This window comes from Nuphar pumila, unplaced genomic scaffold, assembly GCF_984573655.1.
Source record: "Nuphar pumila unplaced genomic scaffold, dmNupPumi1.hap1.1 HAP1_SCAFFOLD_1084, whole genome shotgun sequence".
NCBI classification, from domain to species: Eukaryota; Viridiplantae; Streptophyta; class Magnoliopsida; order Nymphaeales; family Nymphaeaceae; genus Nuphar; species Nuphar pumila.
Genome location: NW_028323581.1, coordinates 20,158 through 32,817, shown reverse-complemented (window position 1 = coordinate 32,817; position 12,660 = coordinate 20,158). Strand labels below are relative to the sequence as shown.

General features: G+C 51.3%; 1 protein-coding gene across 1 annotated transcript; it reads left to right on the top strand.

Moving 5' to 3' along the window:
- Positions 1-3,119: 3,119 nt before the first annotated feature.
- On the top strand, positions 3,120-4,616 carry LOC149809544 (uncharacterized). Its single transcript, XM_089994778.1, has 4 exons — positions 3,120-3,179; positions 3,284-3,493; positions 3,729-4,217; positions 4,353-4,616. The coding sequence occupies exons 1-4, from the start codon at positions 3,120-3,122 to the stop codon at positions 4,614-4,616; spliced, it is 1,023 nt and encodes a 340-aa protein (XP_089850904.1).
- The last annotated feature ends 8,044 nt before the right edge of the window (positions 4,617-12,660 follow it).

The window sequence follows — 12,660 nt, the reverse complement described above, 5'->3', positions numbered from 1 at the left end:
CGAAGGCGTCTGCTTTAAATACGCTGGTGGTAGCTTAGTTGCAGGATGTCTCGGGTGACACGACCAGCAGAGATTCTGCAATAGACTGGCCCATGGTGACCGTCCGTTGTCATAAAAGCAGAACCATAATTTCCCGGTGCCTCCATAATATCCTCGTGCGTGCCTGATTGCCAGGCGTTGCAGCAGTGAGCATGAGAGCGCTAGCACCTGTCTTTGCGCTTGCCACGAACTAACATTCTTTCCGATGTGCAGCCTGGCAACAAGGTATACCCCAAGTCACAACTCTTCACTACATGGTGGGTTATCAGCAAGAGAAGGGAGCCGAGCCAATCCTGTGTGCAGAGGAGCAAGAAGCCTGCACCAACGACACCGTGAAAACTCAGGGCACATGGGTGGCACCAACTGCTCAGGTGCGCCCTTGCATCCTCAAATTACATAGATATGGAAGTTAAAGCAAGCTCTCATAAGAGGTGAACCTGCAGGTCACCTCTGCCCTGCTGCCGTGGTCGGCCCTGATTTGAAACAAACATAATCGGGGCATGAGCCGAAGCCTCGCGGTACCGCCCCCTCGTCAACGACGGGGAAGGCATGGCATCATAACGTATGTAGGTAGTTCTTGGAGTTGCCAATGCCCATGTGGATGCGGCAGTGTTGTGAAAAGATACATAATCATCTGCTCTGGCTGTCTCGCCCGTTGTCAAACGTGCTTTTATCGAGCGAGCCGGAGTGTCCCTTTCATTTCATTGTTCTTGACCATACCACCACCCTTGTAGCCAACCCTTGTTCGCCATCATGGCTCGGCAACTTGCTAGAAGGGGGCCATTTACCTCATGCTACTGCCCACACGTGGTGAGCAAGCATAGGGGAAAAGTAATCTGCACCCCAGATAGCCCTGATCGAACGTTGCTTGACAATGAAACGAAACGAAAGCAAATGGGAACCACAGCGCTTTGCCAGACCGTGTTATTTGTGGGTCTAGATGCCCCAAAGTGCATGAATTATATGAAGAAAATGGGGTCCGAACATTGCATTCTGTCGAAGCAACGGTCGAAGCAATCAAACCACTCCAGCTACGTGCAAGCGAGCACCAAGCCTACGAGGAAACAAACTCAATGACGTATCTCTCTACCACACCACCGCATCCACATGGACATTGGCAACCCCAAGAACTACTTGGGAATCCGTGTTATCATTACCACCACCTGAGGCAAGCGTACCTGGACCAGCCTGACTTACCATAACCTGACCTGACATATCTTCTTCGTCTTCGTCTTGTACCCTGCAAGAAAGGAGATCAGCCACAGCTGACCAAAAACGACCCGGTCAATTCCTTTGGGAGATCGTCGCAACCCACACTCAGAATCTTTGTCAGGAGATCAACCCCCAACAGAGATTCCATTTTAGTTGCCAAATTCCCGCCTTGTAACCCAAGACCTGCAACCGTTTCAAGAAATTGGTCTAGTTTAGGCCACAAGATGGGACAATCCACAGTACAGTGAACACAGCCTGTGTGAGCATCCCCCAAATGCTCATCGCAGTCGTTGCAGTGATACTGTAAGGGATCCACAAACTCGTAAGTTTGATTTTGAAGTCGGCTTCGTAGGGCAAACAGTTTACCACTCCTGGCGCTCATGATAGTACGAGCCCGAACAGAGGACAAACTTGACAGATATGGTGCAAGACTGCGTGGTTGTTCACCGATGCACGTCCACTTCCATGGCACTGCAGAGTGCGGCGATGCAACATATCTGGCTTTCCCCTGAATTAGGTGCCAACTCCAGATATTGTCGAGGAGGTGTTGCCTATCAACCTCATCAGTAGGCAACGCCTCTGCTCCCAGCACTGGCATATTCACTGTACGCACTCCCCCTTGAGATCTGGAGGAGGTACGCCTAGCGACCTGCTGTTTTTTAGGGGCCTTGAAGATGTCAGAGATATTCAGGTCGTGGCAAATGTCCGCTGAAAATTTCTGCACCTTGCCTTGCCAATTGGCCCCTGCCCTTGGGCGCCCGACGGCTCTATGCCCGGGAAAACGACTCGCTTTTGCCAGTTTACACCATCGAGCTCCTTGTAAAGTGGACAAATGCTTGTCATAGCATTGTTTAGAGGCATCCATTAGAAGCGAGGGGGCAGTAGGCCCAGGTCTGTGAACAAGACTTCTGAGGCAACTTCTACGCACTGCAATCCCCATCACTGCTCGCATCGCCTCCTTTGCGTCGACGTCAAAGCAGCGTCTATTGACTTGTGAGGTTGACCAGACCTCACTACCAAACAGAACTGAGCTGTAGATGAAGGTCTGGATCATCATGGCGCGGGTTTTGATCGGGATACGATGACAAGCTAGAAGTGGCCTCCAATACCCCAAGGCAGCACGCATTTTGCCCAGTGCTTTGCTTGCATGTAAATCCCAAGACCCGCTTTCTGTGAACCAAACTCCAAGTACTTATATGACTGCACCTGCGACAGAGCGTGCCCATCCAGTGTCCAGGTGTTCGATCGCTGCTCAGCTGGGACGCTCGCTGATTCACCTTCCTTGGGATGGAACACCATCACCACACTTTTTAGCTTATTTGCTTGCATACGCCAGCGTTTCAACCATTCAGCCACATGGTTGATACTGACCTGCAAGTCCTGGGGATCAAGTGTCAGACCATTAAGGTCGTCAGCATATGAGGGCCCTGACCTCGACCCTTGCGCAATGCAAATTCCTTTGGGGCCGCCGTCCGTATGCATCGACTCCAACAGATCGTCGATATAGATGTCGAAAAGTAGGGTGGAGAGGGGGTCGCCCTGTCCAACGCCTACCATCAATGGAACGACTCTGACATCTCACCAGCAATGCGGACGAGGATTGTGACTTTGAAAACAAGTCTAGCAAGACCCGCCACATCTTGCCTTTTACCCCTTTAGCTTTCAATATATAGAAAAGACCTTCCCTCCAGACCACATCGTAAGCCTTCTTAATGTCCAGGAAAAAGGCATAAAGGGGCTGCTTTGTTGCACCTGACTCATTCACCATTTGATCCATTGTAAAGATGTGGTCGATGCAGGAACGTCCTTCCCGGAAAGCGCATTGAGACTCATGAAGTCCCACCGTTTTCTCAAGCCGTAACCGGACCATGGTGCTAAACATGTCATTCATCAATTCCTGGAGGTTTGATTTGCTTAGAGTTCGGACTGTCTGTACTGTCCAACCCCACACACATCCACACTTGCACACACACAAACAGCGAGAGGGAAGTGATTCGCGTTGCAAGTTAGTCACCTGCTATCTTGCTTGCAGCTCGCGGGTTCGGCGCTCCTCAAGAGCAAGTTGCCGCAATGGATTGAGAGTGACCGAAAAGTGCTGCGCTTCTACGGCTACTACCAGGAGCACGTGACGGAGCAGCCGAATGAGAACTACCGCATCCGCCGCGTCATCTTCCTCTATTACCTCGAGGACGCCTCGCTCCAGATCTCCGAGCCCCGAACAGACAACTCCGGCCTCCCACAGGTACCTGAACCGGGGCTTTTTAACCTGCTTTCAACCCTACAAAATCCAATGTCCTGTGCTGCGATCGATCATGTAGCATAAATGCATATATTCGCATCGCAGAACATGCATATCAACATGCGACTACACCGTGCTTGTCCATAAACTTGCATGAATTTGCGGGATTCATGAGTAATTCTTGCATGAACTTGCGGGACTTGCGTAGGGGGCCGGAATTTGATCTCACAAATCACAGTGCACCAACGGCATCCTCTCTGCATCGCAGGGGCAGCTGCTCAAGCGCCACAAAGCCGTCAAAACCGACAGGACGCTGGTAACTCCTGCAGACCTCGAGGTCGGCGGCCAGATCTCTATCTACGGCAAGCTCTACCAGCTTGTCGACTGCGACCAGTTCACACGAGACTACTACAGCGAGGTGTTCAACGTCGAGCAAGGCGGCGCCATTGCATACCCAAGCGAGCCTCTCGCGACATTCAAGGAGGCGAGGAGCCGAAAGAAGAACTCCCTCGGCCCACCATCGCCCCGCACGGACGACCTCACGCGATTCAATGAGGCAATGCTGGGCAAGCCTTCCAACGTGCTCGACCAGGACTCGCTGAGGCAGTTCATAGAGAACGACCGCCGCGTGCTCCGCTTCTGGGCGGTGTGGGACGAGCGTGATGAGATGTACGGTGACCGCCGCCCTTACGTCGTGCATTACTACCTCGCCGACGACACCATGGAGGTGCGTGTGTGAGCGTTATCGTGCGTAATGCGAGCGAGGACGTGCGTGAAGTTTCTCTGCATCCAGACCCAAGGATGCAGTAAATTCTTCAAGTTAAAATCAAACGGTTTCGCAATACACAGCGTTTTCTTGCAGGTTCTGGAGGTTCACGAGACCAACTGCGGCAGGGATCCCTTTCCCAAGTTTGTGGCGCGTGCCCCGATGCCAAAGGGCCGCTACCGCTTCCTCTCAGTGACAAACCGGTTGAATAAGAAGCAGTGCTACACCCCTGATGACCTCCGAGTCGGCGCCACCATCAACATCCACAGCCGCAACTTCCTGCTGTACGCATGCGATGACTTTACCAAGCGCTGGTACCAAGACAACATGGGATTCACCGGTGCGTCAATACCTCAGTGACGATGATGCATCTTTTTGCAAAACAAAACAAAGCAAGCTACCGTAGAGATGCCAACCAATGGTCATGTTTTTGGGGAGTGTGACATAGTTTTGGGGCAATTTTGTAAACAAACAGCTAAAATTTCGGCATGTTTTCTCTTTGTAAGGTCGCGGCGAGTCAAAAAGCTTGACCGTCACCACCCATTTGCTGGTAGTGTTACGGTACGCCACCTGATAGGGCCGGCGTATGTTTTGCAATTCCAATGCACCCACAACGGCAATGGCAACTCCGAGCACTGGAGTCAGTGCTACCATCGTCGAGAACAGAGGAAGCATTAGGTCACAAAGCGTTAAGGAATGTGGGTTGAGACATTACAGATAGTTAGTCGGGAATCACGCCATGTGCCCTCCGCCAGCATGAGGCCGAAGCCCCATGGGCGTTGATCCCTCACCAATTAAACACCTTGGGGCATACCACGATAAACCAGCCATTCAGCCATCATTGCATCTGGTTTGAGAGGTGCTCTGATGCAGAGCGAGACCCTGCCTTGGGAGTATGCGCCTCTCAAGGCTTTGTTCAAACAGTTTGACCAATCAATTGACCACCTCGTGGACCAGATGTTTGACCAGTGCGCAGAATGTCAAAATCTCAGTAACCAACATGCGGCAATAAGAGTTGCATTGCATTGCAGCCTTGCTCAGCTCTTAGATACAAACTGAATAAGGGCGTGTGTGTGTGGACTACTCACAGTGCACACGTGGCAAGGTATGTATGTGTTCTGAGACATGGCGTGGTTACCGATTGATTGATTTTCCACTGCTTAATTGTAGGTGAGGAGCTGGTAGACATGGACATCCGGGAGGAGGTGCCCCCGCTTCCCAAACCAGCAATGGCACCCTACAACGGCTATGGGACCCTGAAAGACTCGGAGCAGAATTGCATCAGCCTCGTGCCAAAGCCACCCAAGAAGGATCTGCGCAAGATGGTCAACAAGGACGGCATGATTCTGCGCTTTGTGTGCAAGTTCCAAGACGACGACACGATCGGCTTCAAGGTCGCACATGCCGACAAAGAACGGTACGCTGCTCAATAAAGTACCTATGCATTTATGAGGCCAAAGCCTTTTGGATGTCGGCGCAATGTGCGCCTTCAAAGACCTGGTGAGGATCCCAATTGAAGCGTTTGCCTCTCTTACATGGGCTTTGTTATAGTTATAGCGGGACGATGATGATGTATCTTTTAACATCACTACCGCGTCCACATGGAGGTCGGCAATTCCAAGAACTACTTGGGAATCAGCGCTGCCATTACCATCACACGAGGCAAGCATACTTGGAAAGAAATCAATCAATTGGGAACCACACCATTTTGCATGTGGACCTCTTCTGGTGTCATGGCAAAACAATTGGAGCAAAGCTCCACGTAACTGGACTTCCTGACATCGGTGTAATGTTTTTATCCGCCAATCAGACGATCTGCGCTGGCAATGGCCGGCACAGCCATGGTAGCTTCGCACCTAATTGGATCCATCGTACATAGACAAATCATCTGGGTCAGGCCTTGATTGGTTGCTTGTGTGCGTTTCGTTTTTAAAGCCTTTATGTCCCTAACCCCGATCCCCAACCTAAACAAGCAGCAGCATTGAGTGCGGGAAGTGCTTTGCCGTGCATGGTGCGGCAAGGTTGCAGCAGCGTTGCCGGCCAGTACTTCCCGAGGATTCCCTTTGTCTTGGCTATTTGAGGCTAGCGTATCTCTTTCTTTCTTTCTTTCTTTCTTCGTTATGGCTTCTGATTATGACGCTCTAGGTACCATGCTGATCCAGAAAGCTGCTCAATACTTGCAACAGCTGATGGCATTCATTCACGATCAATTCATCCGGAAGAAGGCCTTGGTTGCAGGCAGTTTGTGCTGTCGTACTTCATGAACGATGATACCATCTCGGTATTCGAACCACCAATCCGTAACTCGGGCGTCATCGGCGGAAAGTTCTTGGAGCGCGGAATCAAGTACAAGCCTAACTCGGAGGAGCCCTTCACGTACAAGGACCTCTATGTTGGTGCTACAATCGTTATCAACCACTTCAATTTCCTCCTCGCCAACGCCGACGAGTACACCTTCTCCTACATGGAGAACAACAAGCATCTCTTCATCATGGGTGATGGCACCGCGGTGCTGAAGCTCCTCAAGGCACAAGTGGAGGTTTGAATCAGCTCTCTGATGATGACAATCATGATGGCGTGATTTCCAATTCATTAAGTTATTTTGTCAATTTTTATGTGTCGTTTTGCAGCACTACCGCATCCTCATGGACATTGGCTTCCCCAAGACCTTACTATGGGAATGAAGTCCCTCTTCCCTGAAATATACCATCGATACACAGCCTTTGTGCTGGTAGATTTGGTTTCCTTTGCGTCCTTTTACGTTGACATACAGCTTGCGGATAGCTCGCGGCAGATGAGTTTGACATCTTGCTCTCAACCAACTGGGGCCCCACACTACTCAAGCGCCCTTGTGGCTTACTATGCAAGTCATGCATCTTGTCATATGTCCCCAGGGTCGGAGGGGGTCAAGAGGACATTGGCTATGTGGAAAGAGAAACCACTGTTGGGATGCAAGGGCTGGCCAATTGCAGTCCCAGAATCCAAGGATATCTGAGCAGATATCCGCTGATGCAATGCATCATGCCACCTTCCTAACACAAGAGCCACCAGCCAAAATGTTGCGCCTGTCACATTTAATGGGGTTTGAATAGCCGTGGTAGCATCATTCCAAGCACATGCATCTTTCTCAGAACCAATGCAGCCAACCCATTGTAGTAACACCATAACAAAGCACACCACTCGAGAAGGCCAGCGTCGACAGTATGGCTGGTACAGCTTCTCAAAAGCCACTCTGCTGAAGAAAAGTCGCAAAAATTGCCATTTCAAACCTGTTTTGATATGCTATGTAGGGTAAGGGCGACGCTATCCGCTCGGCAATGATCGAGATTGACAAGGACGGCTCCGGCCATCTGGACGCAGAGGAGCTCTGCGACTGTTTGAGCCAAGCCGGTTTCAGAGTGACCAAGCATCAAGTGATTGGCCTCTCGCGCATCCTCGACACCGACAGATCTGGAGCTGTTGACACCAACGAGTTCTTGAAAGCACTGGACATTTCCGAGTGAGACACGCACGAGGACCGCCGTTTGTGTCTGACTGTTGGCGATCCCAAGACAGCTTCTGAAAACTTGCTCGATTATGCTGCATGCTCACAAGTACATGCCATGTGATGAACTAACTGGTCTCGTAGTTTCACAGGTGGCCTCGAAAGTTGGTCGGTCTGTTGGTCACCAACGACTCTTACTGCATTTTGTACGTATGCAGTTCAAATGTTGGAAACACAGCAAACATGCAGTCTGCATCCCTCAAGCTGGCGTGCTCTGCATGCATTCGAAATCATGGGCTGTACATGTTCTGTGATGTGCTGACCGGCACAACAGCACAATCATGCATGTGCTATCATGCACCTCTCCAGACATGCTCCAAACCAATGGAAATCAGGCTTGTGACGGGAGCGGGCTGCGCTCGGTCGCGGCAGGGCCCGGCGCCGCTCCCGATTGTTTGGTTATTGGGGGGGTTTTGGCGTAATAGAGGGGTTTTCAGCGGTTTTTCAAAACAGTGTCTGTTCTTTAAGATACATGAAGTTCTTGCTGTCAACGATGCAAGATACACATTACTTTTCATTGAAGACCGCATGTCAAAGCATGAAATTGATGGTCTTTGTGTTTGAACTTGCGTTCTTCTTCACAACAGTGATTCTCCTGAGTACAACCCATTGACACACAAGTGCCAACAAATGTGCAACACGCACTTGTCGCGAAACTGAATGCTGGAAGCGACGTTGAAAGATGTGGCGTTGCTGAAAAAAGAAGCGCGCGATGGCAGCATCCACGGACTCCTTCTTAGCAGATCCAAACTAGGTTGCAAAAGCATCCGCCGCTGACGGCGCTGCCGCCGGAGCTGTCGTGCTGGCTACGGAATATTTCTTGCGAATTTCTGGAGGAACCATCTTGCAACTCGCTATGCCCTTTCCTGACGTTCCAACAATATGCGCAAAGGCTCGATTTGCCTTCACAGCATCCCATCTCGAGTGGCAATGAAGGCATTTAACTGAATATTCACGAGTGTCTTTGCGTTCCAAAACCTCAAACTCGTCCCAAATGTCTTCCTCAAGCGACTGACTGGCAGTGGAAGAACTGGTGGTGCGGGCGCGCTTCGAACTAGAAGCTACAGACCTGTCACTTGTCAAATAGGCATCCATTTTTGCACAAGATGACAAACGAGAAACTGGAAATGCAGTTATACCATTGGCACTTTAACTTAAGCAGCGAGACTCGCGCTAAAACGTTTTCCATAGTCTTGAATTTGAATTCGATCGAATTTGGCGCGAGCTAGTGTTTTTGCGCGCGAAGTCGGCTGCGGCGCCGCTCCCGGGCGCGATCAGGGCCCGGCGCCGCGCCGGCGCGGCAAAAACCCCCCGGCGCGGCGTAATTCACAAGCCTGATGGAAACGTAGGAAGTATTGCATCGCGCACCTCTCAATCAGCTAGAATCAATGCACCGCTCACTCATCGCGGTCACACATGCGAAGGTACATGCGGAATGATGTATCTTTTCACATCACTACCATGTCCACGTGGACATAGTCAATCAGTGCTACCATTACCACAGGCTCCTTTCGATTTCTCATAGCAATGGCCGACACCACTACAACCAGTCAGCGGATACACAACATGAAATGTTTGTGCATTTGAACTTGAACTGGCCTTCAATTGCTACTACAGAGGCGCATACGCCGATTCCCAAATCTCATACTTGCTGACATGAATACTGGTGAAATGGACTTGCCAATTGCAGCCTCTATAAACCTGACATGTTGACCTTGTGCCAGCACCGGGGCCTCAACATCACTTCGAGTCAGCCGCCAATCTCAAGGCCACCATGAATCTCCAACCGAGTGATACCCGCTCCATGCCAAATATCAGGATCCTGAAGACGCTCTGCGCATGAAGCTGCCATGCCCTCGGGCTGAGTAAAGAGATATTCAATGAATCAAATGTCCATATGGATGCGGTAGTGTTGTAAAAATATACATCACCATCATCAAATATCACGCTCAGCACCAGGGCATGACAGCATGATGCGCATGGAGGCGTCGATATCCTGGTAGTTGACATGGTAGCGGGGATCATGGGGCCGGAGCTTCTTGGCGGCCTCGAGGTCTGCGGCAGACTCGGTGTACTGCTTCATCGTCCTCAGGAGCAGCCCGCGGCGCATGAGTGCGTTGGCATTGTCGGGCTGCCGCTCCAAGACAGCCGAGTACCGGGTGAGCGCCTCGTCATACCTGCACACTCCCCCAGTCAACGAAAGAGCAAACGAGAGCAAGCAAGAGCCGGGAATCGCGGGGACCAGACCTCAGTGGAGTCACAGCTTGGTGCATAGCAGGTGCGCGGTGGGGTGTTATGTTACAACCGATGATCAAAATGGGTTGAATTGCATGGGCGGGAGTGGATCACACCACCGCACAAACTGCAATTTCAACCTCATGAGCAACACCACTACAGCACTCGTAAAGCAAGGAGCATCAGCTGGGACATCGGCTGGGACAGCCTGGCCTGCCCTCAAAGTACTGCTGCAGAATTGGACTTCCATCAACCGTACTCCAGACAACAGTTGTCCAGTGAACGGTGTAACGGAGCTCTCAGGGTACCTACACATACCAAAAAACATGGATTATTCCATCTAATTTTCTTGTCCAGAACAGCAAGATGGAGTTTGAGAGGCCAGCAGCCAGGGTTACTACATTTATGTGCAGACAGGAGAATAAGCGCATTCTAGATTGTGCTGACATTTGACCTTGACGTGATCCCGAATTGATTTTTTGTTTTGTTCTTGTGTCGGATGTCAGGGACGTGCCTGCCCAGGATGTGCAGCGTCTTGGCGATTTCGTGCGTAAACGCCGGGTGCCCTGGAAGCTTCTGCTCCGCTCTCAAAAACGCAACGAGCGCTCCAGCGTGGTCGTTGCACAAGGAGCGGAGAATGCCAACACGGTACCAGACGTCCGAGGTGAAGGCCGGAGGGATGGCCATGCTCGTCAGAAACTTGTTTCCTGTAAACAGAAAGAAAGGAGAATCCATTCAGAGCCACGCAAGCGAGCACCAAGGCTTCTCTTTCTGCAGCTCAAGGTACCATACAGACACAAGAAATCACTGCATTACCGGCAATTTGTCTTACCATTTGTTGCCATTGTTATGGTACTCAAGGTAGCCACGTTCGAGTACGACATACCCTCCCACAGCTCGACATCATAAGTGAACTCGCCATCTTCATCCAACGCAACAGCAAGCTCTAGGTCTCTCTTGGCAGGGCCCCACTGGCGCAGGTGCATCAGCGCAACAGCCCTCTGGTACAGAAGGGTTGTGTTGTCGGGCCTCAACTCCATCGCCCTTGAGAGGTCTTTGATTGCTTGTGGATACCTGCATGGGCGAGATGGAACCTGGCAACATAGTCGCTGCAATGGTCTCAGGGATTCTAGCCTGAGCCGTCCGCATGTATATCCTCACTCAAAGCACACTAGGTCAGGCAAACTTTGAAACCATCTATCTCACGGTAGCCGCTTTCCAACCGCATGGGAGGAAAGTATGGGCCGTTTTCGGTCAGCTGTGGTGGATCTCGTTTCTTGCAGGGTACAAGACGACGAAGAAGACGAAATGTCAGGTCAGGCTATGGTAAGCCAGGCTGGTCCAGGTATACTTCCCTCAGGTGATGGTAACGGTAGCACTGCTACCCAAGTAGTTCTTGGAGTTGCCAATGTGCGTCTGGATGCGGTGGTGCTGTAAAAATGTGTATCATTATGTACCTGCTCGGACTACGTGCTTAAATCAATCAATCAGGGATCACGCCATGCCCCCGGCTGCTGAACCTTGTCCACGGCTGTTTGCCTCCAGGTATGGTGATGATTGAACTGGTCGCAATTGGACTTGCCAATGCAAATAAGAATTCAAAAGCGCCATAGCATCGGGTAATGACACACACCTCAGTAAATCGCTATAGCACTGGCTGCGGTCGAACAAGAGCCTGGGGTCGCTGGGAGAGCCCTGAATCGCCATGGTGAGGTACTTGAGGGCGGTGGGGATGTCCGCAAAGCTACGAGCAAGGAGGCCACGGACGTTGTTGATGCGGCCCTCCTCCATGCCATGAGCTTTGGACCTTTTGAGTGACGCCACGGCCAGATGAGTCATCTTGAGCGCCAACGCGGACTGCGCGATTGCAAAGTGGACAGCGCTTCTGTAAGCAGGGGACAAGGCATGATTCCCGTTTGATTGATTTACTTGACGACGCAGTCTGTAGCTACTAGAATTTGGGCTGGCGTATCTCTTTCTTTCTTTCTTTCTTTATAGCTACTAGAACTGCTTGGCGCATGGACCAATAAAACCGAGCCCATCCCTGTAACAAACAGAACGTCAGACTAATGGCAGCCCAGAGAAGGTCGCGTTAGCAAGTCGTCGGCGTGACAGCCCACCCCCCAACTGTTCCCTTGCAGTCAGTGTGGGCCGTGGGGCCGTACTGTGTGGTCGGGTCGATAGAGACGGGCATCGCTTGCAGCGAGTCTTGCATCGAGGCGATGGCCTCCTCGTGGCGGTTCAGGTCCTGCAGGCAGTGTGCTCGCATCCTCATCAGCGTCCAGTCACGCTTCTGCATCAGCGCGGCGTCGAACTTTTCTATCGCCGCCTCGAAGTTTCGCAGCCGGTAGAGCACGTTGCCGCAGTGAGTCAGCGAAGGAACGTAGCTTCCTGCACACTGTGGACCCCACTTGCAATTGTGCTCCAGAATCTCGCAATCTGTGGGGACTCTGCATTCAGACTTACTCAAACTGATTTGAAATGCTGCGATGCACGTAACTGTTCCATGGCCTAGGCTCAGACAGCCACGCCACTCATAATTGTAACCTGTCACTGAAAATACAGTATGCTGTACATATATACTTGAGCCTGAGCGGACTTTAGGATTGCGGGTTACCCTTCAGT

Bases quoted from the DNA above. Each gene is read 5' to 3' on its own strand.
- LOC149809544 (XM_089994778.1), top strand. From the start codon at position 3,120: ATGGTGCTAAACATGTCATTCATCAATTCCTGGAGGTTTGATTTGCTT. The intron at 3,180-3,283 runs GTCTGTACTGTC...TCTTGCTTGCAG, and splicing joins ATTTGCTTAGAGTTCGGACT to CTCGCGGGTTCGGCGCTCCT. The intron at 3,494-3,728 runs GTACCTGAACCG...CACAAATCACAG, and splicing joins ACAACTCCGGCCTCCCACAG to TGCACCAACGGCATCCTCTC.